Source organism: Pteropus medius, unplaced genomic scaffold (genome assembly GCF_902729225.1).
Source record: "Pteropus medius unplaced genomic scaffold, Ma_sr-lr_union100, whole genome shotgun sequence".
Taxonomy (NCBI): Eukaryota; Metazoa; Chordata; class Mammalia; order Chiroptera; family Pteropodidae; genus Pteropus; species Pteropus medius.
The window spans coordinates 8,636,196-8,663,278 of NW_024353517.1; the positions used below are offsets into that span (position 1 = coordinate 8,636,196).

The 27,083-nt window shown below is 38.3% G+C and overlaps 1 protein-coding gene across 4 annotated transcripts in view; it reads right to left on the reverse strand.

Annotated features, from left to right (window-relative positions):
* The window catches only part of FGF12 (fibroblast growth factor 12), a 479,181-nt gene that overhangs the window by 221,265 nt on the left and 230,833 nt on the right, over nucleotides 1-27,083 (reverse strand). The window contains exon 1 of one of the 4 annotated variants that reach the window (XM_039850754.1): nucleotides 8,675-9,069. The exons of the other annotated variants lie outside the window; for them this stretch is intronic. Coding sequence (XP_039706688.1) covers nucleotides 8,675-8,873 — 199 coding nt within the window. The 5' untranslated portion in view covers nucleotides 8,874-9,069. Of the gene's footprint in view, nucleotides 1-8,674; nucleotides 9,070-27,083 lie in introns of those variants that run through there. 4 annotated transcript variants of the gene reach the window in all.

A 27,083-nucleotide genomic window follows, 5' to 3' on the forward strand; every position in this document is an offset into this window, starting at 1 on the left:
TAATTTTAAAAAATAATAATAAAATAAAATAAAATAGACATGTCATTGGGTATTCAAGATCTTCATCATATGACAAAACTATTAAACAGTAAATACCATTATCCGATTTTTCACCGTAGCCTTCTATAGTGCTTTATAGTTTGAAAATTATATTATCTGACCCATATCACCACTGTTTCTTCCCTTGCTTCCCTCTATCTCAACAAAGCTACCATTCACTATTGACTTGTTCAGCCAGGAATCACCCAGGTACCTTTCTTTTGACTTATATCTACTTATTATCAGGTTCTGCTCATTCTAACTCCATACTCTTTTTATACCCATGGCCACTGCCATTATGTTTCACATCAACAACATCCATAGCCTAGGCCAATGGTGCCCAAACTTTGTGGTCTCAGGATCCTTTACATTCCTAAAAAATTACTAAGTACTCCCAAAGAGCTTTTGTTTATGTGGCTTATAGCTTTCAATGTTTACTGTGTTTAGAAATTACAACCCCAAAATTCAAATGTTTCTTTATTAAAAACAATAATTACAGTATGGTGGCTAATACTGTATATTGTATATTTAAAAGTTACTAAAAGAGTAGATCGTGAAAGTTCTTATCACAAGAAAAAAATCTGCAACTATGGGTGGTCATGGATGTTAACTAGACTTATTGTATGATCATTCCACAATATATACAAATATCAAATCCTTATGTTACATCCTGCAACTAATACGTTATATGTCAATTATATCTCAATAAAAAAATAAGCTCATTAAATATTAATATAAATAGCATGTTTTAATGAAACAAAAATGTTTCATTTTCAAAACAAAAAAATGAGTAAAAAAGTAGTTTATATGTTTGCAAATCTCTTTAATGTCTGACTTAATAGAAATCAACTGTATTCTCAAATCTACTTCTGCATTTAATCTCTTGAAATATGTTGTTGTGGTTGAAGTATATAAAGATAACCTGATATGTGGACACTATGACAGAATGAGTGAAAAAGGCAAATAATTAGTATTAATATGAAATGTTATTATGAAAATAGTTCTGACCGTGTAGACCCATTGAAAGGTTTGCAAGGAGTTCCCAGGGCCTGTGTACCACACCTTGAGAACTGCTGGCCTAGACCAATGTCCCAGCAGCCTTATGATTCTTTTGCTTCCACTCTGGCTCCCTTGCAAGCCATTCTCCTCTCCAAAGCCATAGTGTCCATTAAAAACTGCAAGTCATTTTTATCACCACTACTTCGAACTCTTCTTTGGATCCTAGATTAAAATATGAAATCTCTCCAAGGGATTTTAATGTCCTACACAACTCTATCCTTGACAATCTTTCCAGCATCAACTAAACCCCTTGCGCTTATTATATCAGCGATACTTCAACTTCTTCAAAAGCACCGAACTCCCTCTCACCTTGATCTTCACGCAAGTTGTTCTCTTCTGCTTCGAATTTTCTTTCATCTCTCTTTGCCTACCTCATCCTTCAGAAATCAGCTTGAATGACTTCCTCAGTGTGATACTATGATTTTATAAGAAATATATATTTGGTCTTCATTGTCTTTTTTTTTTTTTTTTGGCACAGAGCTCCTAAAACCCTTAGAATTTCCTAAGACACGAGAGTGGTAAGCTGTTTTTGTTATGTTAATGAGGTGAATTTGGACCAAAACTGAGGATGGAGACTGGTTTCCAGGAGAAGCAACCATGTAATGAGAAGGTTGGAACTTTCAGTCCCACCCCAGAGCTCAAGGCGGGGCAAAGGGTTTAGAGGTTGAATCAATCACCAATGGCCAATGATTCAATCATGCCTCTGTAATGAAGCCTCCATAACAACCCAAAAGGATGGGTTCAGAGAGCTTCTTGGTTGGTGAACACATAGAGATTTAGGGACAGTGGAGCTCTTGGAGAGGGTGTGGAATCTTCGCACCCTGTCCTCATACCTTGTCCTATGTATTTCTTCCATCTGGCTGTTCCTGAGTTATATTATTTTATAATAAAGCAGTTACCTAGCAAGTAAAATGTTCCCCTGAGTTTTTTGAGCTGCTCTAACAAATTAATTGAACCTGAGGAGGGGGATGTGGAACCTCTGATTTACAACCAGTTGGTCAGAAATACAGGCAATGACCTGAACTTGCAACTGACTTCTGAAGTCCAATGAGGGGTTCCTTGGAACTTGCAATTTATAGTCAGTTGGTCAGAAGCACAGGTGACAACCTGTACTTGAGAAAGGTATCTGAATTGGGGCAGGAGGGGTTGTCTTGTGGGAGTTGTCTGTGGGAGTTGTCTTGCCTTTAACTTGTAGAATCAGACATATCTTTAGGTAGGTACACAGTAGAATTGAGTTGACTATAAAACACCCGGCTGGTGTCTGAGAATTGGTGTCGTTGTGGGAAACCGCCCCCTGCCCTCCACACATTGGAACTGGCTGCCAGACAAACTTTTGCTCAGAGAGACATTTCCTGACCAAATGCTAAAGATAACATTTTCATTTTATAAACCAGCAAACAGAGGCTCGAAGACATTAACAAACTTGCCTAATATTCTTATAAATAATATTTCCAGAATTTGAATTCAGCTCCTACACCAAAATCCATGTACTTAAGTGTTCTGCTATCCTTTCACTTAAACAGTAACTTAAAAAAGAAAAGAAAAGAAAGAAAGAAAGAAAAGGTCTAAATCCTACAGGACTCTCCTGACCTTGATATTAACCTCTTTACATTCAAAAACATCTGAAGCAATCGTTTATGTTTACAGTCAAGAAAGTCTGCCCCTCTGGACTCAAGTCTCCCAGTGAGTGCTTAGGTGCCCCAAGTGGCTCCCTTGATATCTCTGAGGTTCCTGGCATGCAGAGAGGGACATCCCAGCCAGGAGCCTGAGACCAGATATAACAACATAGCCATAGTGGCTTCTTTAGTTCTGGCTTGAAGACCACCAGTCGTTCCGCTCCATTCCTCCTCCTCACTAGAAATCTTCCCTGGAGGTTCCAGACCACACACACAGCAAAGCAAATCGGTCATTCATCACACTCCACAATTCCTTGAACTCTTCATTGGATTCCCCCTAACAATAACTTCCAAGCTTTGAATCCAATTAAGTTATTCAGAAGCAGCCTTCTTAGCTCAAGGTGATGGAAGATAAAGACAGATGATCTGCAATGTAGGGGCTGGGGGTCATATGACAGCTTAGCTAGTTCCTGACTCCATGAACCTGAACAAGTCTTTCTGCCACTTTGAAGCTTTGTTTTCTTATTTCAAAGATAAGGTAAACTGTGTCAGTGGATCATCATAAAGAATAAAAGGGACAAAAGTTGTGAAGAAACTGTGTAAGACCTGAAGTCATATAGTCGATAGTTATTATTATTATTATTATTATTATTATTATTATAAATGATTAATTAATAGACATATTGCATCTAAGGCTTCTCCTTCTCACAGATGCTTAGAAAGTGGCCTCAGAATCAGAGCCCTTTAGATGCAATGCATCTTTAACTGGACAACAAGTAAAGCTCTGCAGTGTGATGGGAAGGCCGTTAACAGAATTCAAAAATGTAGTATATTTCTTGGGTTCCCTATGTTTAACGAGGCTCCCTATGTTTGAGAGTCTTCATAAAATCTAAAATATTTCTATGAGAAAAAAATCAATAACAAATATACATTATGATGAAGCACTCAAGGAAGAGACAAGAAATAATTAATTACTATTAACAATTTTTCCAAACCAAACCAAAAATGTACATAATATCTGTGCATAAATACGCTGGCATCTAGAACAAAAGCATGTGGTGTTATCTTAGCAAGCATCTAGAACAAAAGATGTGGTGCTATCTTAGCAAGCCCAGTACTTTTTTAAAATACAATTTTATAAGGCAAAGCTTTAGTTTTTAAAGATCTTCCAAAACATTCCTCTTGCTTCCTCAAATACAAAGACTGCCTCATTTCCTGCAAATTGTCTTTCTAATTCTGTTCAAGAATATCAACTTCATTAAAACTTTAAAGACTTAATCCTGAGTTATGGCTTGATGAGATCTCTGTGGGATGAAAGAAATCAAGAGATCACAGTACTTGCTATTTTAAAATGTTCTTACAATGGAAACATAATTTGTTGATGAAAATGAACTGCTGTAGAGAAAATAGGATTTAAAAAACACATACAAAATATCAGTTTAAACCCTAGGGTGGGTTTCTGAAGAGAAAAGTTCGTTGTTTTTTTAACAGACATCAAGCCAAATATCAATTAGGCAGATTTTGTAGTTCAGACATGAGTCATACTTTTAAAAGAAAAAAAAAATACAATAAAAGAGCTTACTATAAATGTAAAATATCACTTGTCATATGAATCTATTCATGTATCCATTGACCAAAATTTTTCAATTTATAAAAATCTAATTTATATTCCAGAGATTGTATAATTAAGCATCATTTCCCTTTTTTAGGTCAGTTTTCTTTTTAAAGTTTTGATTTTTTGTGATTTTTTTCATCTATGTAAAACGATCTGTTTGATAGTAAAAAGCTGAATGAGTATGCTATTAAATACTGTACATCTACCAAAACAAGTTAGAAGCATACTGAAATATTGTGAACGACCATAACTTTTATAACAGTAGAAATAAGAACTCAGAAAAACAATGAAAAGCAACAAAATTTAGTAAAAATTACAATAACTTCTTTGGTTTATTGTATCCACTCAGTGTAAATATACTATATCATTTTTTAAAAAGAGAGGGGCATATAAAAAAACAAATACTTAAAGTTTATGAAAAATATTTAAATTTTTTAGGTGAGGAATTTTCCTTAATTGCTGATTTTTTCTTAATGCTCTGGTTTGAGAGGAAAAATTAAATTTTATAGAAAAATAGAAATAAATTTTATAGAAAATAAAACCACAAAATCACTTAAAATATACAGATTTAGGCTTAACTAGTTACTCTGACAGAGAGGCTCTCATTTGAAAAATGAAGGAGTGATCCTGGATGACCTCTAAAGTTCATGGCCATTCCAACATTCAGAGATTCTATAATAATCTCTCCCTTCTTGACTGTGAATGTTATCCATTACCTGTAGTAAATTCTGAGTCAAAATATAAATACTTTTGGAGGCGATCATTTGTACAGGTATTTCTATTCAAAAGTAAAACCAATGTAGGAAACAAATAAGTCATGTAATTCACATGGACTTACTAACTGCCTAGATACAGCAAATTAAGTGGCATCGACACTTAAACAAACAGTCTATCAGGTTTCACAGATAAATAATGACTCAAATAATGGCCATAAGAATGTTTCTTTCTTTACTAGAAAGTGCTCAAAGAGAAATGTTCTAAAGGATTTTTGTGGTTCAATGACCTCAGCCAACTTGCCAGTTCAAGGTCTCCAACATCTCATTTCCAAAGAGCTACAGCCCACATAGTGCCTAAGGGGCTAAAACTATTCCTGTGCTGTCTTCACTATTGGGATTTTCTTCTGTAATGCATGCTAGCTATAGGATGGTCATTTTAGAACCCCAATTGCCTGACTTAACCTCCACCTCTTTCTACCAGTTACCTCCTCTATTCTATCCTATTCCTATACTAATTACAAAATAACGACAACAATAACCACTAATGATAAATAACAAATATAAAAGATTGTTTCCATCCTTTGAGAAAGGACATCTAGTTCTTCTTCATACTACTTTTTATCTGTGGTGTTTTACAAAGAGCACACGCAAGAAAAATCAATTGGATCTAGTTCTAGTCCCGATTTTGCCACAATATATAGCTGTGTAACTTTTTATAAACCACTGACTTGCTCTGACTCTAGGATTTATTATCTAAGAAAGAGTTTTTCTGCATAATGCCAGGGTAAGCTATCATATTGTGCTCCAGGGATGCCATTTATAAAGCATCTAATGTGAACCATGGCCCTATAACTGTATAATGTCAGATCTGCCCTACTAGTTCTTACGTTTTTATTCTGCAATACCAAGATTTTGAAATCCAAGACCTTCATCGTGTAATTTCAGTATTCCCACTGCGTTTGTAAAGTTTCAATATTATACATATCAAAACTTGGTTAGCTAAAACAAGAGATTGAGGGACACTCAATATATCGGCCCTAAAATCAGAAATACAAACATGGTCTTTCCTATCCAAAACTTGGCTTAGTTTTACTGTCTCAGCCTCACTCCTCTGGAAAGTCTGGTTAGTGGACTATGACCACTTTACCAGTTGTGACTCCGTTTGTAGTTCACAAGAATATAGCTTAGTAGGACTAGTGAGTTCAAGAATAGCTCAAATATTAAGTGAACATAACATCAAAGTGCTTATAAAACAGATACCCTCAAATAGTTTTTCGTTTTGGTGTTTATCGACTTCCTCCCAATCCAGTTAAAGAATCTACCCTGAAATTGAGATGTGGAAAGTGCTATCTCCCTATAAATAGGCTCATCTCATGCTATGTGAATCATGGTTGCTGACAGTAAATCAACAGATTAATTATTTGGCTTTGTTAGTAACGATAATAGTACACTATCGTCTTCCCAAAAAGCTTTTCTGCACCCCACACTACCATTCTTCTAAGCTAAGTTTCAGAACGAACTTAAGTCAATGGTGTATACACACGCATGTTGCCCTTGCACTGGGCAGGTCTTAACAGATACTGTCATCTCTCTGCCAGATTATTACTGTGACACTTTAGCTAAAGGAAGCCACCAGTCAGGATCATTTCTGCCAAGATGTACACTAAGTAGATGAAAAAAAAAAGGAGCAGATTAAATTAACACTGAAGAAAACAATACACTCAGCAATTCTCTCAAATTCTCTATTTTCTAATGTGATGCTGAGGAAAGAGCTACAGGAAGCAATTTCCCTATGCAAAATTCAGCCATGCAAATTGTTCATCTCCAAAACAACTTCAACAAATGTCAGGTGAGTTTATTTTATCCATTCACAAATACAATCCACCTATCATTTTTATTACCTCATTTTCAACTGAGGAGACTGAGTAGGATCTATGCACAAATATCATATAATTATTCTAACTAGAGTGCAAGAACATACTTCAGAGACTGAGATATAAGAGTCACATTGAATTCAGAGCCTTGAAGTTTCTTTTCTTGTAGACCACATAAACCCTGAGAGATGGCCCCCAACTGATCATTGTACAATACCAGGAATTTTATTTTCCCCTAATGTGAATTATTTACTGTGCAGAGATAACTCTAGTTTTTACGCAAATCTTCACTTTATAAAATGAACAGTGTATAATAATCGCATGCAAAAATAACACAGATTTTAGTAGTTCCTGCCTTGGGATCATAATGATTTTTGTTTACTCCTAAGATTTACTATTTTATCAACATCACAGAATGAGAAAATGAGCCCACTATGGAGATCTCAAGATAATGTCATGAAAACCCAATGGAAAAATGAGATGAGATTGCTTCTCCACAATACTTAATCCCAAATTTCTAAACTAAGTCTGAGCTCCAAATGTCCACACTTTCCAGTGTTTTCCTCACCCTAAAAACCCTAGCCCATATGCTTCACTCCTGGAACCCAGGAGAACGTTACAATCAGCGTTGCAAAGACACCAACCTAAACCAGTCAAGGAATCGCAGAAAGCAAGACAGTATTTCCTTTCAATCTTCCACTGTAAGGGTAGAATATCTGCAGACTGTAAATGACCCTACGGGCCACACCCAGAGGATCAATAAAGTCTGATGGAAGCACAGACCTTGACTTTCATTCTCTCAAGCTTGGACACTGGCCTGGATTGAGCTGGGAATAATCACTCTGAAACTCAAGATATTCAATTTCTCTTTGTAAGAGACCAACCATTGAGTTTAGGGCCAAAGAAGACAATCAGCTTCAGAAAGGCCATGCCAAGAAAATCTCTAATAAGACTAAAATTTTCTTTACACTCCCTGAGGCCAAACTGCAGATACTATGTTTTTTTTTCCTTAATATCTCAAAAGTAAGTGTGAGTGTGCAAAGGATGAGAGTAACAGCACAGAAAAGTTAATGAGCAGAGTCCTTGGAAACCATCAAAGTAGTTGGAGAAAGAGCATAGAAAGAGAAGGTCTATGGAAAAGGAAGTGAAAGGACATGTGGGAAAATGAGGTGAGAAATTGATCGGAATGTCTGAAAAACACCATAGCATGTGTTGCTGGAGGAAGAGTTAGAAAAGGAGAAAAAATTTAAGTTCCTCTAGTGCCTACTAAGTGTCTATGATGTGTCAAGAAAAGTGTCTATTATGCTAAATGTTATGACGAATATATGGAAGGGTTTTGGTTTTTGTTTTTTTTTTTTTTTTTAATATTTAGGTCCCTAGGTAAAATAAGCACTGGATGGATGGATGGATGGATGGATGGATGGATGGATGGATGGATGGATGGAAGAAGAGAGAGTGAATGAGGCCACTGCCCTCAAGGACTCTACAGGCTATATGGGACTAGAAGCATCTGTACATGTAACTCTCATTCTAATCAAACCATGGTTAAATCAAGGTATAAAGTGTTTTACCGAATATGGGACAAGCTATTAACTGACAGAGGGTGACTTAAAGAGAGATGTCTGGAAATTAGGGGAGAAGGGGGGCGGAATAGAAGAGGGGATCCTGGTTCCTTCAATGAGTGCCCCCAGGTGCTTTGCAGAAGGGGAGAGGGTGTCAGCCTCTCGGTAGCCCATTGTGCCGGCTTCTACTGACCTGGTCTCCGCCTCACTGGCCTCTTGCGACCGCTGCAGAAGCGCACTTTGCTGAATACCCCGAGGACGTGCCTCTCACACAGGGAGCGCCCGTCTTTGCTAGGGCTGGAGCGGCGCTTGGAGGCCGACACCCGGTCGCTGTTGGACTCTCTCGCCTGTCGCTTCTGCCGGATCAAGGAGCTGGCTATCGCCGCAGCCATAGCTGCTCAGCGCGGGCCCCAGGCCCCGGGCTCCACTGCACCTTCGGGATTGCACTCCGCTGGGGCGAGGGCAGCACCTCGGCAGCCAGGAGGGACAGGGCAGGCGCGGGGAGGCAGTGCTAATACTTGAGGAGGCTGCAGTACCGAAAACCCGGCGCCCACAGGGTTAGACAGAGTCTGGGCAGTGGCGACAAAATGTGTGAAAATCCAGATGTAAACTTCCCCAACCGCTGGCGGCGGGGGCGGGGCGATCCCAGGCCTTCCTGTTAACTAGACTCTTGCACCCCAAACTTGCACCCTAAGGCAATCCACGTCCAAGGGGCAAAGGGAGTTTGGTCACACTGCGTTCAGAGTACCAAGTGGAAGGGGAAGAAGATGTCCAAAACAAGCCGTGCCCCTGTTGTGGAGGCGCAAGCGTTGTAAGGTGTCCAAAGTATATCTACACATACATATATATATGTATATATATAAAACCCGTTTACAAAGCAGAGTCTGGACCAAAGCGGGTAGCGTGCCCCCGGTAGAAAATACTAAAAAGTGAGTAAAACGTTCCTTTAGAAAACAAGCCACCAACCGCAAGAGAGAAGGAGAGGAAGGCAGCAATTTAACTCCCTGCGGCCCGCAGTTCTGGAGATTAGGAGGTCCGTCCCGGCTGGGTGAGGTCTATGGATTGCATCGCACCGGCTGCCGTTCTCCAGGGGCCGGCTGCTCGAGTTCTTGAATTCCGAGAGGCGCGAAGTGGGAGCGGTTAGCGGGAGTCGGGGTAGGGGCGCTGAGCGGGGGCAGCTGTTTCCAGCTGCGAAGAGAAAGACTCCCCGCCAGCAACGCTGCAAAGAGAGCAGGAGGCGAGGGAGGAGGGAAGGAAAGAGGAATAGGGAAGAAAGGGGGGAGGGAGGGAGATCCTCGAGGGCTAAGCACCCCTCAGGGAGAAACCGCGGGAGGTGAGCGCTGGGGATACACGGGGTCCCAAGAGCGGGCGCTCTTTCTCTTCCCGCTTGCTTTCTGGCACGAGACGGGCACAGTTGGTGATTATTTAGGGAATCCTAAATCTGGAATGACTCAGTAGTTTAAATAAGCCCCCTCAAAAGGCAGCGATGCCGAAGGTGTCCTCTCCAGCTCGGCGCCCACACGTCTTTATCTGGAGCTCCCCACCATGGTCCGCCCGGGGCCGCCGCACCGAGCCTATCTCCGCACAGGCTCAGAGGGAGCGAAGGAAGGAGGGGGCACCCTGGCGGGCTACGGATCAGGTCATCGCTGCGCTGCCCCAGCTCCCCAGGTTCGCGCCGCCCGGCAGTCGACAGCTCACAGGCAGCAGATCAGATGGGGATTACCGCTGGACGCAAGGCCGATCACTTAGTCCCGCGCGGCCCATCCCGGCCGAGGAAGGAAGTGACCAGCGCGCTGCGAACACCGCGCGTCCGCTCGGGCGGGGCGGGGGTAGGCTGTGGGCGACGTCGGCTCGAGGTGGCTGCGGCTCAATGCTGGAGCTGCCCACCATGGTCTGGCGCCGGGGGCGCAGTTGGGGCCCCTAGGCCACCCCAGGCGATGGAGGCAGGTGGCCCAGAGCGCAACCCAGGCCTCGGGGCTGGACGCAGACTCTGGGGCCAGGGCCAAGAGGCAGATGCGGGCTGCCGCCAACTCGCCCAACTTGCTGTGCGGGTGGCCGTTCAGAGCCTCGTGCTAGCAGGGCGCCCCCTGCCGCAGCGCCTTTGCAGCCCCTGGCCCTGGAAGGGGCTCTCAGGGCCGAGTCCCATTCATGGGCTCAGACTCTGGGAGCGCGGAGCCATACCGGCTCCTGGGCGCCACTGCCTCCTCCCAGCCAGCTCGCCCGGCTGGAGCGCTAGCTCCGCAGGAAACTCCAGGTAGGGTCTACCGCTGCCGAGAGGGAGGTGGGATCAAAAGCGGGCAGCGGCGAGAGTACCTCCTGCACCGCTTGCCCACCCTCCGGAGAGCTCCAGAGTGCCTAGGTGGGGCCAGGCTTGGTCCCGGGCTTCTGGAGCTCTGAGAAGAGCCTCTTGCTCTCGTCCTCCTCCCCTCCCTCGCGCCCTCTGCTCCCAGACTCCTTTCTCCTCCCTCCCTCCCTTCCGTCACTCCTCTCCCTCTTCTCTGTCTTCTGTCTCTCCCCTTTTCTCCTCTCTACGCAATCCTACGTGATTGAGGTTTGGATGAGAAATTCTCAGGCAGAGCGAGGGAACTGCAGCTCGGGTCTGCTCTGTCCCGTCCCTCCCCCAAGAGAAAACACTACCACAAGCCGGTTAAAGGACCCTGGGTGCTCTAAGAAGAGATTAGGGGTGGGAGAGCTGAGAGAAGGTAGTCTACCCTCTCTCCAATAACCTGAAGCAGGTAGAATTCTCTGTTTAGGAAGGAAGGCAGTGGACACTGGAGAAAGTAACAATAGCCTCTTGGGCCCTGGCGTTGGGCCCCACCTTTAGCTCATTTTGGAACAAGAAAAGCGTCTCCTCTCCCTTGGAACCCAGATTTCTTGGTTCTATCTGGAAACCTGCAAAACAAGCTCAATCCCTAAAATGAGGGACCAGGTGAGCACCCTGCACAGAGAGGAGAATGAAGGTTGGGTGAGACAATAACTGTGGGCTAGGGCTGTCAACAACCAGCTTTGTAATGCACTCAGATCGCCAGGAGTGCTTGTGAAGACAGCTGGATGTTACAGAAAACTCAGCAGAGGAGATAATGTCACCCAAGTTAAAATGCAGCATGAAAGATTTTGGAAATGTAAAAAGAGTAATCACCTTCCATTCACTCCAAGGTCTGGAAGTGGCTATTAGTTATAATCGCTCTCCAACTTGTCTTCAAATATCATTAATGACTCCCCTTCACAGACACCTCTCTAAGCATCAAGGGCAGTGCCCAAAAATTAAATGGATGACTTCCGAGCAGAAACAGGTGTTTACTGGAAATACCCTAGTTGAGGGCAAAGCAAATGCAGGCAGTGAAAGCTACTGAAAATAAATATGGGACCCAGAGAGCTCTTGGAACTCTCTAGATGTGGCCACAAACCTGTAGGCCTAGTAGAAATTCACTTAGTCAATGAGAAGGATTGAGATTTATGAGGTTGTTTAGCCCAAGCCCAGTGTCAAACAATCCTACTGTGTCTGAGGGCCTGGAACTTTTATGCTGCCACTAGGCATAACACAGGCAGACAGCTGGGAGGAGGATTAAATAGGCAGGCATTTTGAGAAGGGAGGATTCTCAACTGCCAATGAAGCGCATATCCCCTGCAGCAGTTCATTGTGGCTGAATGAGGACAGCAAACTTGGGATTTTAACAATACAAAATAAAACAGGTGGATACATTTTCAAAAGTGCATCTGGATGGGGCAAGAGGATCATCACTTAAAATCAAGGTAATCACTATATGAATTAGGCAAATGTTCATATTCCACAGATAAAATTATTTTCCTTACTTGGCTACCAGACTTGTCTCATTCTTGAGTAAGGCAGGCACAGATAGTACTGGCTGGCACTGGGGACTCTGGGCCTTGTTCAGGTCAACACCAAAAAAGAAAAAGTTCATGAAAGAAAGGAATCTAAAGAAATAGGCAAGAGGAGGGTGTATAGTGAGGCCTTGAGAAAATCATCGCTAAACTGAGTCTCTTTCTTATCCTCAGAAAGAGACAATCATTCCTGTCCACCTCACAGAACTGAATATGTATGTGCAAGCATTTGAAAAACTGGAATATGCCAAATGAAAAAGATGATGACAGTGTTAGGTTTTTTTTAAGAAAATGCATAATACTCTTCTGAGATGCTTTTTTAAAATGCAGATTCCTGATTATTTCTCAGAATGTAAAGGAGAAATCTCTATGAGTAAAGCACAGAAATTTGAGTTTTTAACAAGTTCTTCAGTATCATATGTAGGTATATGTGTGTGTGAAAATTATATATAATATATGTGTGTGTGTGTGTGTATATATATATACATATATATATATACATATATATATATATATATATATGTATATATATATATTCCAGTGTAGATAACATTAGAAGGGAGAAATAAACTCAGACTCTCAAAACCTAGGATTGATTCAAACCGTGTCTCCTCCCCACCTGCCCCCTCAACACACACACACACACAAGGACCTGGAAAAAGGATGCTTGCTCTCTATTCTTTGAGTGTGTTGATTTTATTCTGAGTTTGTGAAAAATTAGGATGTTTTGATGCAGAAGGTAACCAATGTAGCAGCCATAAGTTAAAAGAGGGTGATGCGGGGAAAGATGAAAATAGCAGGTAACAGTGGCTGTTTGAAGTTCTCCCCTGTCTTGACATGACAGCATCAATTTAGGCACTTAAGGAACAAAATGAAAACAATAAATGCCAGCTTTCTGAGAGCAACATTATTCCTGTCTTTAGATCTCTATTAAAAGAATGTGATGATGAGACAACAAAGACTTTACATGTTCCCTTGAACTCTTGCAGCTATTATCAGGGTGCTTTTTAGCTGTTTAGCACTTTAAGTCACCAACAACATCATTTACACCATTTCCTCAATGAGAAGAGGTAAGCATAGGGAAATGTGAGAAGTTATGTTGGACCCATGTGCAGGGAAGGCCATTGAGATCAGAAGCAATACTGAAGTTAATATTTTGCTATCCATAAATTCATAACTTTCTTCTCTGGATCAATAAATCTCATAAGTTTTCCTCCATGGCTACTAGGACGCTTCCAATATCTTTTCATTTGAGGTCAGGAATGAGATTAAATCAATCTAGTGATGATTTAGATAAAACAATCAGGTTATTTTAAAGGGCATGGATATTAATACCTTGATTTTCAAGCTATCTTTCTTTGAACGACTTGAGAACGTCCCTTTACCATTCTGAAGATATCGTGTGTAGAAGCAGTGTTAATTACTTTGGAGAAAGTTGTCAGATACACATTGAAAACATAATTATATACTTATATTTATATTTCTGACCTCTAGTCAAACAGATAAAATATGAACAATCTTATTCATCTCCATATTTTAAAATGAAAAACGAAGAATATTTAACAGTCTTTCCCTTATTTATAAGACAAATCTTCCAACTCCCAAATCAAACTATTAGGATCGCCATAGTCATTTACTTGAAACTCTGACCTGAGCACAGATTATATCCAGCGCTCTGTTTTAGTTCCCAAGGGGAACTCTGTACACTTCTGCATTCTCCCTGCCCTCAACAAACTTACAGTTCATGCCATCATGATCTTATTTGGCTCTAACTCACCCACTAGCTGTATACTGCTGGACAAGTTATTCAATCTCTCTAAACCACATCTGCAACATAGATCAACAATAAAGACACTAGCAGTACCTATCTAACTGGGCTGGTGCAAGGCTCAAAGAAGATGTTATAATAATGCAATGTGTTAGAATGAGCATGCTGTCATTAAAATACCCATTTAAATCAAGTCCCTGCTATAAAATCCAAACTTCCCAAAACAGGAGAATATACCTTGTGATTCATATACATCATCCATCATTTACTCCTGGACATAATGTATTTAATGAAGACTGGAAATCAACTTGAAGTAAATGATTAACCTTGACATAGTAATGGCAAACAAAATTTTCATTAGGGGAATATTGTCAATGTCCTTGTCTGTTGAGAATGCAGAGGAGCTTAGCTTGCTCCTGTATTTTCCTACTCTGAGGACAGGGCCCTGATTCAAAGCCTTGGTGAATATGAGCTCATTAGGCTCCCACACAGCAAGCTTGATGGGCAGAAGAAGACCTTTTCTTCATGAATTTCATCCTATACAATAACTATACTTCCATTTTCTTTTCTCTGCCAGATTGTCAGTTAAAATAGGTTGGCAAAAGCAATACAAATAATTACTTTCTAATAATTTGTAAACTTCTTTATATAACAAATTTATTTAGTGTTTTATTCAACAGTTCAATCACAGAATTACTACGTGTTACATGTTTTTCTGGTTTTGGTCATCTCTAAAAATCAGAAAGACAATAAATTCAATTCTTCTTTATGACACACATTAAGGATAGTAGTCTTATTGCTCAAGTAGATAAACTATCAATATCTTAGAGAATGTCTCTTTTGATAAAAAAACAAGATATAACTAATGTGAGCCAATGCTCAGTTCCCACATAGTTCTGCGTGTAGTACAATTATTGACTCATTGGATCACGATCCTGTGATGTAAATTCTGCTATTATCCTCATTTTATGAATGAAGAAACTGGGGCACAGAGAGGTTAAGTTGCTTTATCAAGGTCACCCAGTTAAGAATTGGTAGAGTTCAAATGGAACGCATGTAATTTATTTCCAGAGCTTTCCTTTTATCTTGTTACACTTGAAAGGGACCAAAGTCTTGCCACCCTAAAACTACCTTCTGAGATATTAATCTTAAAGCTGATTATTAGGAAACGAAAGACTCAGAAAAAACATTTGATCCTCTCCCTTTCCTGGCCAAGAAATTCAGATGGAAAGACCTGCTCCAGGAAGGAAATCTTAAGTCTCTTCACCTTATCCCAATTTGAATCAAGTATGGTAGATCAGAAGGCTCCAGGCAGGGGCTTGTTAACTAGAGGACCCGCTATGTCCCATTGTTTTTGGGCAACTCAGAAACAAAAACAGCAGGAATTTATTTGCCACTCTCTAGGTTACCCCTAATTTGCTCATTTTCACTTATGAGATCTAAGACCCCATTCCCCATCTTTTCTCATTTGTTCAAAAATGACATATATACCCAATTTTGCCTCATTGTCTTTGGAATTTTCACACTTAAGTGAATTCCCCGAGCGCACATATTAAAATTTAATTTTCTCCTGCTAATTCGTCTCTATTAATTTGATTATCAGCCCAGCTAGAATAATTAGAAGGTGGGAGGAAAATTATTTTTTTAGCCCCCACATGTCAATAAAACATGGTACCACAAACTATTATAATCATGCAATAAAATTAATAAAATAAAAATGGAATTATCATTTGCATTTATATAGTCTTTTACTCTTTAGAAATCACCTTCCCATGTATTATCTCACAGAAATTCTCAACAAACGTGAGGAAATTTAAGATTATGTCAGCCCAGTTTTACAGACAAACTGAGACTATTAAGTGATGCAATCTCCCAAGTTCACACAACAGATAAGTGAAGATATATGAGTTTAATCCAGGCCTTTTGACCTCAGTGTCTCACATAGAGAAAAAAATGAGAATGTTAAATGTCCTTTCTAGTGCTTCCCCAGCAGGATTTCACATCTTGTAAATGACCTTGAAGAGATCACATAATATTGTAACAGAGGAGGACTCAAATGACCCAAATCTTCTCTCTCTGCAGTTTTTCCCTCTCTCTCAACCAAGGGGCTAAGCTTGTCCCACCGTCGGCGATGATAGGGTACCCTTTGGTTCTGAGAGTGTGGCCTCCAAATACTCTCCTCCTTGGTTCAGTAATTCAAGTTGAGCTTCATAAGAAAACTATAGGGAAACTAAATCAAAACGGGAATTAGAGAAATTTATAATAGGATAAATTTTCCTTTCTTCCATTTCCATTCTAAAAATGTACATTGGTTTGGTTTGCACTACATGATTGATACTTGGTTATTTTCTCTCTCAGATGGTTTGAGGATTTAGAAAACCTGCCTCAACTAACTACCCATAACTTTAGCCTTGCTCTAATTTCCACTGTCACTGATACACCTTCTTAGTAGAAGAGAAATGGGGATAGAAGATTGCCATCAGAATGTAAAACCCTTAAGGACAAGGATATTATCTATTTTGTTTACTTTTATATCTCTAAAGTCTAAAATAGCATCTAGTATATATCAGATGCTCTGGAAATATCTGAATGAATTAATTTATGATTCATCCATCTACCTTTTTAAGTCAAAATTAAACGTTTATTCTAAAATCAAGCAGCAAACTCAATTAACTCAAGAGTGGCCTCCACACTTCCAAGTTAATCATTTTGCTTTATCAACACCTCTAAAACTGTCTAAATTCAATCCATCTATTAAAAACTGACAGCCTGAAAGGGTACATGGTACCTAGATTCATGTTCTGACTGCCCCCATCTCCCATATTTAGGCCTATGATTTCAGTTCGTCCCACTTGTACAATTATCGCACCTCTTATCTCTAAGCATCTCTCTTCTCTCATCTCTCTCTCTCTCTCTCTCTGCACACACACACACACACACACACACACACAGCAAAGAAATATAACAATAAGGAAAAGAGAGATCATAGACAACAGATAGAATGAGTTGTCAATTTTTAAAGCCTTGGAATATGATCAAAATGACCTTAAAACGGTTTGATAATCTTGACATTCATGCTGTCACCCATCTCTCTGGGCTGCTTTCTTCATGGACAGTTCCTAGTTGCTCTCATTTCTAATTTTAGACTCTAAATTTTCAGGGAATGAATCTTGTTGAAATAGCAGTATCTTACAGCACCCATCACATGACTGACACTCAAACTATATTACTATACTTCAATAAATTTATATTTTTGTCCTCTGTGTGTACATAGATATGAGTGGGGGTGAAAATAACAATTAGTGAAAGATCTCACTGATCCTATGCTCATAGGTATTTGATATTGAATAAGATTTTATTGGAAATAACTGAAATATACAAATTGGTTAGGAAAAACTGTCAAGGAGTTTGGACAAGGTGACCAGAAACGTCATTCTACTATTAAGTTATTAGAATTCTCTACAATTACTAGGTAAAGTAAAAGAGTATGTAATTTAGAGTAAATAATTTTTTCCTTGCATAGAGTTACTAAGTCTTTCTAAACCAAAATATATTTGCCTGTGAACCTGCTACTATATAGGACCTAGATTAGTTAGAATAATATATTGAAAATATAGCACTGGTTTTTAAAACAAGGAAAAGTATGAATGAGTGAATGAATAAGAAAGTAAACAAATGGATGAGTAGATGAGTAAATGGATGGATGAAATATAGCATCTTTCATCTAAAAACCTCTAAATTTGCTTTGCTAGGCTAATTAAAATATGTTAAAACAAAAATAAAAAAAAATATTTGGCAAGCTTTTTTTCAGAATATTGGGGAGAGAAACAAGAAAATATTCAAGAAGTCCAAGGTAGTAAATAAAAGCACTTAGTAAAGTTCTCAGTCATTTACTTAATCATTTTCACATAAAACTATATCCCCCTGTGCCTAATTTTGTCCAATAATCTAGGATATGCAATAGGAAGTTAATGGGACACTGGTGTAGATAAATGGCTGTGTGTTTATGAAATCTAAGGCAGAATAGATAGATGATAGATAATAGATACATACATACATACATACATACATACATACATAGATGCATAGATACATAGATACATAGATCTAAATACATATTACATTACTCAGATATACAGAAAAGGATAAGATTATTGTATAAGGATATTTCTTTAAACAGTATTTGAGCAAGAAGAAACTAATTTTTGCAATGTTTTGGACAGGATATTAGTATTTAAACTTGTAGTGTTAGCTAGAAGGAATCTCATAAAGTCATCAACCCATTCTAGATAATGTATACATATTGTAATAAGCTAGAGACCATAAGAAAAGAGACTTCCTTAAAAATAAGCTAGAAAATTGTCTCTGGTTGGTTATGCTTAGACAACAGCAATGGAGAAGAGGTTGAAAGAAGTTAAAGGCAAGACAGAATAGGGTGGAAAGAGAAGGAAAATAAAGATGAGATACCTGCAATGCACCAAGACAGTACTGGGTTCAATAGAGGTTGTTTTGCTTAATCGTCATGATAATCCCATAAGGCCAACATTGTTATCCACATATACATTGAGAAAATTGAAGGTCAGAAAGGTTAATTATCTGAAGTATAAGTTCAGTCAAAAATTCAAATCTAGGTTAGCTGATGCAAAATCTAAAGCCCTCTTCATGACTGTTTTTAGATAGTGAATCCACATACCAATTTGTAGGGTATCATTTATATTATGGAACTGTTAAAAAACTTAAGATAACCCACGAGTTAAGGTAAGGATCTAAGTCAGAGGCATCCATGCTATTTGTTCCTCAATGACCACAGCTCCTTTTGAAGTATTAGTTTAAGAACTAGAGCCAGGAAAAGAGAAATTGAAGAAAGTGATGTCTATCTCCAAGGGTCTAAAAAGTTCTCATTGAAAAAATAAAGAGGTATCATGTGTGTCCAGAGGAAAACCTGGATTCAATTAAGCAGTTATATATAATGAAGTATAGACCAACCATGTAATAGACTGCTTCATATAATGGAGAAGTGAGTTTCCCATCATCAGAGACATTCAAGTTAAGATCAGGACTAATATCGCAGGAGGAAGGGCCCAGGAGTTGAAAAAGATATTCTATAAAATGGTTACAGTCAACATTGCTAGGTTAGAGAAAGAACCAAATTGTCAAGACAATACTTGGCAAAAATTCTTTTTTTCCTAAGTGAAAAGGTAAAGATGAATGAATGATAAAACTGACTACTAGTTAAAAAAAAAAAAACAAAAAAACAAAAAACAGTAGCATGGAGCAAGATTCAAGATTCCAGCAGACTGTCAATAGAAGCACATTAAGGTAACCCTGTGAAGAAAGCACAGGACTAACACTTCTATTATGTGGTATTAATGTGTGCTGTAAAGGCTGACATTGCTGATTAAAGGAGTTGTTTCTTAATGATCATTTGAAACGCTAAATGATAATATTCCTCTGAGTTGCTACATTCTAGAATAATTAGAAGAAAACATATGAACCCATTAAAATGTAAGTGAGGAAAGCTCCTTAGGAAAGGCCAGTGTAAAAATGCCCTAGGATATTAGTCAAAACCACAGCCAAGTCTGTGGAGGATGGTCATTGACCTTCTAGATTCCTCTTTAGGAAAGATCCTATACTTAGGTAAAATGCTTTAAAGTAACCAAAAGCTAATGAGCTTAAAGGTGAACTGAAAATCAAAGGAAAATTATTAGAAGGGCAAAGAATACGATTAGGAGTTCTATGATGGCTCCCTGAACAGGTCTTCCGTGGGTAAACTATAAACTCATAATGGAGAATGTGAAAAGCAAATATTCTGGCCTGCAGTTCCAATTGTCTGCTACAAGATCTACCATTTCTACTGTCAGTTATCACAGAGAAGTCTGGAGACTTGATTTATGGTACAACAAAGGAAATACTCAAATCTATGTATACATTCACAGCTTTTAATATACTAGCTGATTTCAATTTTTTAGAAAGGAAAAAAGAAATTACAGTTCTGGAAAACTGAAAACCAATTTGAGAAAACTTATTATAAACTGAGAAAAAACTTTTACAAAATAACTTCTCAACAAAATGTTCCAGACAATGAGGAAGATGGAGAGATGTTTGATTGTAGATCAACAGTTGTCACACTCATGAATTTAGGAATTTTGAAAGGCTGCCATCTCATTTCCTGCTTGACAGTTTTTTACTTACACAGTATTATCTTCAAAAGTGTAAGCATGTGTCCCACTATTAGACATTTGTGAGAAGAAAGTTGCATGACCATAGAAAGGTCACTTAACCTCTGTTTATAAGTTTATTTATCTATAAAATGAGAAATTCTCAAAAGAATAACTAATGACCTACATATTTTAAATCTTCTAATAGAAGGTTACTTTTGGAAGGGTACTGGAACCAAGGGTGACATTTAGTTTTAGGTTTTCTAAACAACAAGAATAAAGTATATAATCTAAGTATCGAAATATCTTCGAAGCAACCACTTTCTCAAAAAAAGAAGGATATTAGTAGTTGTAGCAAAGATTGTCATGATAACAAATGATTCTAAACCCAATAATACTCCAAGTTGCTAAATTCTCCCAATTTGAGTTCAAACTGGGTCCTCCTATCTCTAAATGATCAATGGTGGAGGACGAATAACAAATGATGAAGTAAGTGGTTTGCTAGCTGTAGAGATGGCGCAATACAAAATAAAGTTGTCTCCATCACATGTGGACTTTAGAGGTGTTTTTTTTTTTTCCTGTGTGCAATATCTTATATACTGTTAATAAGCAGTTTTGTAATAATTCAGATAAAAGAGAATTCGGTGAGGAGAGTCAACAGAAGCAGTATGTTTCAATAGGCCTACACCTAGCCTGAGCTGAAATCTCATTCTCATGATATTTCCTCAATATAAAACCTTGGACAAACTATTCCTCCTCTCTAGATCTCCATTTTCTCAGTTTTAAAATGAGATTAACCAGATGAATACCAAAGTCTCTTACCTTTCTAAAATCCTATAGTTCTAACTATAATGCTTACCAATACCACATTACTTATATAAAACAAACTAGGATATTCCCTTTTACCTTACTTTCAACTTCAGGGCAGTTAAAGTAAAAAAGTGACTGGTTATCCTTCATCTCCTGGCCCAGGGCTAGATACCCTCAGTTCCCAGAAGAATGAAACCTGACTGGTTATCTTTTACCACAAAACACTACTCTAGAACTCTGAATAAAGACAATAATAATTAAAGCAAACATTTTTTGAGTGTTATAGATTTATCAGGAACTGTTCTAAGTATTTTATATGTATCAATAAGTTGTTATTCATATAAATATAAGTTTACATAGATATTTATATAAATAACAAGTTGTTGTTTAATTCTTACAACAACCCTATGAAGGAGGCATTATTATTATCAGAGGAAACAGAAGAACAAAGAAGTAACTTGACTAAAGTTATAAGCTAGTAAATGGAATGACCAGGATCCACAGCAAGTCTGGATCCAGCCTCTTACTAATAGACCAGTCACCTCCCAGTTATGTAGTACGGGTGGGGGAAGAGGCAGAGAGGAAGGGTGGTGTGATCCTGATGATGATGGTTGTTGTAGCTCTTCTTTATTGTCCTATATGAAAAGAAAGGATGGAGTTGGGCACAATAGAAAACCTGATATGGAAAATGGTTTCAACTAAGAGAGGTTGGGAGTGGGTCCATGTTTTCTCTTTCTAAATTGCTTGAGGATATGCATGAACAGGGAGATTAGATTGAGATAAAGTCACATCATACCTTATGATTTAAGTGTTCTCAATCATTTAATCCTCATGATAATACTGTAGAATTAGCATGAAAGAGATTATTATGATGATACTATTATAGGAGAAAACATACAAGAAGAGTAAATTCATTCAGTCAGGATCATAGCTAATAAGTGATGAAACTAGGACTTAAATCTGTTGATGTCCAAAGGGATGTCCCCTTCACTCTACCACATTGGTTCTATTGGCTCTTTTCAGGTCTGACAGTTTCCCGTGACCCACTAAATAAATCTTTCTCTTTCTGTCTTTCCTTATTGCTCAACCTAGAAATTCACCAATGGGAGGATGCTGGCAGGTCTGGGCTTGCTCAGAATGCCTTACCAGGATTTGTGGTGTGTCTGCCTTTGTCAGACAGAACACTAGCCAATATCATCAAAAAGTAATCCCCAATACCGACATCCCTATGAGTTCATAATCCTAACTGAGCCCTATAATAGCACAGCATCACACTTCTACTTCCTTGAAAATTGTGAGCAAGACTTATTCTGCTTCTAAAGCAGAATCAAGTTTAAATATGTGTCTCACTAATTTTCTTCTTTATTAGAGAGCCCCCTGTTGCATAATCTGTGTAATTAAAGTATGCATGGCTTTACTAACCAATTCTCCTAGAGCCGGGAAAATGTGTGTAAGACTTAAAAAGAATTATACTGGCAGTATCCATAAAATGCCAACCTCTGATTTTCTTTTCAGAGTATTCAGTCTTAGGGAGCTACTGCATAACTAGGGAACCACTGTATAACTATGTATGTAGAAGAGCAACTTAACGCAGCATTAAGGCTGTACGGTCTAGGGGTTTGCATTTTAACACATAACTGCTCCTTGCTTATTGAGAGAACTGGGCAAACAGTTTAACTATTTTGTTCCTTAGGATCATTTGGAGTATGAAAGTAGCAGACTTTCATTACAAAGACTTAGATATGGAATCATTGAACATAAGAACTGGACTGAAAGGAACTCTAAGAATTATCTAGGCCAATTTCACAGATTATGAAATCGAAGACTGAGAAAGATGTAGCATAACTTAGGTCTCATATTTATTGGGGGGCTTACGCCAAAATACAGCTCAGGCTTCCTGATTTTAAGGTTAGTAGTCTCTCTGGTATAAGATTTAATTTTCCAATTAAAGATTATAGTTCAGGCTTTGTTTTAAAGGAGACTAACAAATAAAAATGAACATGTATAGCATGTTTCCCACTCAGTCCTCACAAACACCCAGTAAGTTATTTATGTATTATTGTTATTATTATTATCTGTCTGATTTACACATACATAAACAGAAGCTCAGACTGCTCAGGGAGTGGACTAAGGTCACATTCCTGATAAATGATGGCATGTGTACTCTCTCTCTGATCTCCTTAATCTGAAATCCTAAATTTCCTTCTTTAGACCTTTCCTCACCCTATCCCCTTTAAATTTACCTGTTTAGGTAAGATCGAAGGATTTATAAAATCTTTCTTAAAGAATATTAATGTTGTTCTCAAAATATCCCCAACTAGCGTACAAAGTAGTCATTCTTCAGTTGTGCCTCACTGCCCACTCCCCCACATCCTCTTCATTCAACATTATTCTCAAATAAAACAGGAATCTTTAGAACCTTAGGATTTTGCTCTTACTGGTTTATTATGTAGGATAAAGGACTCGTACTTCTCTTTGTAACTATAGAAGTGTCATCAAGATACAGAATTTTTTGTGATGCTAATGAGAATTTTCTTCACCAGGTAGTGCTGCTTGCAAAACATCTGGTGCAGCATGCCAAGAAAACATGGGAGCTGAAAGGCGAGACACTAATCTTGCCTCAGGATCTTCTCCAGGTAATTTCACAGCAGGTGCCGCTTTTAATATGTGGATTAGATGCTGCAGCATCTTATAGTCGCATTAATAATTTCTTTAATTAGTTCACCCCTTATGCTTCTTTAGCTTCGAAGATTAAATTAAATGCAAAACTTGCAACTCATTGCTGGAGTATTCATTAGCTTGTAAGTCATCTTTTAAAGCAACAACCGCTTAGGGAAAATTCAGTGAAGAAATGAATTTGCCTGTTTTGAACATATGTTATTTGAATCACATGCCAGGGAAGGAGAGTCCATAAATGGACATGTTTGTTCTCTGTTGCAACTCATCTCCAATATATATATGTAAAATTTTGTGTATATGTATATAATTTCACATTATATACATATAAATATAATTTTTAATGCTAAGGTAGGAGACTGAAGGGATTAAATGTGATCTATTGCCAAAATACTTTTCTACCAAAGTATTTCTTTTCCTTTCCTTCTACATCTATCTATACCTCTATTTTTATCTATCCATACATTTTATCTATCCCCCTACGCCTCAGTCATCGGGGACTTACTACATGTCAAATAGCCTGGCACATGTGGGAAATAAAGAAAATAAAACATGGTTTATCCTCTCAAAGAACTACTGCATAAAGGTGATATTTTATGTGATAACCTTCAGAATGAAACACACGGCTAATGCAAGGTTGGCTCAGGGCTGAGATGCAGGAGAGATCACCACTCTTCACAAATGGAAGAGACCTTGCAAAGTTTATCAGGGAGTGATGTGAGAACTGCCCACTCAAGAATAAGCAGGACATGGTCTTACAGGAAAGGGGTTAAGAAAGGCCTTCTAAACAGAGAAAAGAGAAGAAAGGCACAGAGTTGTCCAACATCAGGAAGGATGTTGGACACATCTCTAGAGACTGGAATGTATTGCTATGGAATTTGTGCCTCATCTAGAAGGCAACAGAGAGCTATTGAAAGATTTTAAAAATGACCGAGATACAATTTAATCAATAAAGTTCTGTAGTGTTGCATCTTTTAATAAAAGTGACTGGAATACAGAGCTAGTGGTAATCAGATTCATTACATTGTAATTAAATTATATTAAACTGAAATTTAACACATTAAAATTACATGGGTTTAGAAGTATCTTAACTACAACTTTCTTAAATGAATATAAATAGCATAAATAGCACATGAGACAAAGCTCTAAAAGACCAAATTCTAAGGTGTTACACTTAACTCTCACTGACTTTTATAATTCTCTACAAATGTTATTGAAAAGACCTACATGGTCACATTTGTTTGTTTTTATAAGTAGAAAAACAGGTATAGATATCCATAAGCTTTCCCAAGGTCATATATGGAAAACACAGTAGTGTAAGACTTGGTTTTAGTCCTGCTTCTACTATTAACTTCAATTAACTTGCTCTAAGACCCTGGATGTTTCTTTCCCTTTCTGGGCCCCAGTCCCCTCATCTATAAAAGAAGAGGTATATTGGGACCCTTCATAGTCTGCATGAGCTCTGGTGGTCTATGATTCCAATGAGGTAGCTGGGATGAGGACCTCAGACATCACCCCACCAATTTCCTCACTTAGCACAGCAGGAGGCTGAGTATGCTTTGTTGAGTAATGAACCCCATAATATCTTGAGGGAAAAATAATACATCCTCTTCTTTGTTCATCTAAAAATGAACAAATCAAGATATAAAGTAAAAGATGAGACAGGAAGCTACATAGATGCTATGGTCCGAATGTTCGTCCCCAATCCCCCACCTGCCAATTCATATGCTGAAATCTAATGCCCAGTGTGATGGTATTTGGAGGTGAGACTTTAAGGAGGTGATTATAAAAGATACCTCAGAGAGTGTCCTAGCCCTTCCTTCTCCTACGCCTTCTAGAAAGCCATCTATGAACTAGAAAGTGGACTCTCACCAGACACCAAATGTGTTGGCACCTTGAACTTGAACTTCCTAGCTTCTAGAACTGTGAGAAATAAATTTGTTGTTTATAAGATACCCAGTTATAAGTTATGGTATTTTTGTTATAGCAGACTAAGACAATTGAAAATATATTAGGTTTTAAATTTAGAAATTTGTGTGGTCATTCAAACAGATGTGTCATTTTACCCCAGGGATGACTTTATTTCAGAGGATGGAAATCCACTATGTATAGTAATATTCCTTGTACAGTTCCTAAATTATTTCAGAATTGTAGGAAACACAATGTGTAATACAAAATAAAGATGGTAACACCCCAGTAACTATATTAAGAGCTGGAGAGACAGTGCACACACTTACTTTTATCTTTAGCTATGTTTGAAAGAGAGACACTTACATAAGTAGCAGCAAAATACAAAAGAACTAAATGTCTCAAGAATAGAAAAGTGTTTGACTTATAATCAGAATTCTGATTTTAAATCTAATTCCTTAACTAAATAGCTATAGAACCTTAGGTAATTTACTAATTTATTGTCCTTTAATTTGGTAGTCACTTTAAATGAGGAAAAAAAATACTATATGCTTATTTTGAAGGATAAGTGAGAAAATACATTAATTACTTGGCATACTCCATACCACATAGCATGTGCTAAGTAAATGGTAATTATTTTTATTATGGTGTGATCATCTGGAACTTTTCAAAAACATTTGTAGAGAGCTATAGAGTAGGCGAATAAGTGTAGCATTTTTGTTTAACGTTATGTGGTAGTGTCTAACATTGTCTAGACTCAATAAACCAAAATACAAATAATATTTTAAATCAGCATGAGAATTTTAATCTGTTATTTGTGTTATCTTGATGGAAAAAGAAACATATTCTGATGTTAATTATAATCAATATGGTGGCTATTTCCTTCATTTGGGAAAAATAATATGAAAAACTGTATATATAGTGGTTCTCACATCTTTGCATTTCATTCCCAATGGTATGTGTTTGTAAAAGAGGTGTAAGCACTACTCTGAGAAAAAAAATTTTAAGAGGAGATACTGAGTAGCTCTTAAACCACCCTGGCTGGAACAATCCTAACAGAGCAACAGTATAATTAAGACTCAGCAGCAGAGAGCAGAATCGTTCTATGTCATTTCCAAGAAGTAGAAAGGCAGTCCATTTACTGCAGCCACCTGCAGAGTAGCTGGTATAGGGAACATGTCCTCTACATATGCCTGATGGCATCTGAAAAAAAAAAATCCCTATTAATTTTGTATTAGTTTATACCAGAGTGCAAAACCAGGACACTCAGGTAACCTGCCACAGAAAACATCTTAGAACCTCAACTGTACTTTTCCAACCAAACACAAAAGGAAGCTAATATTGTACAAAGTTGGGTCAGGTGGAAAACGCATTCCTTATTCAATCCCTTCAAGATCCTTCCCAACTGCAACCTCTCTTGTGAATTCCTAACAGGACTC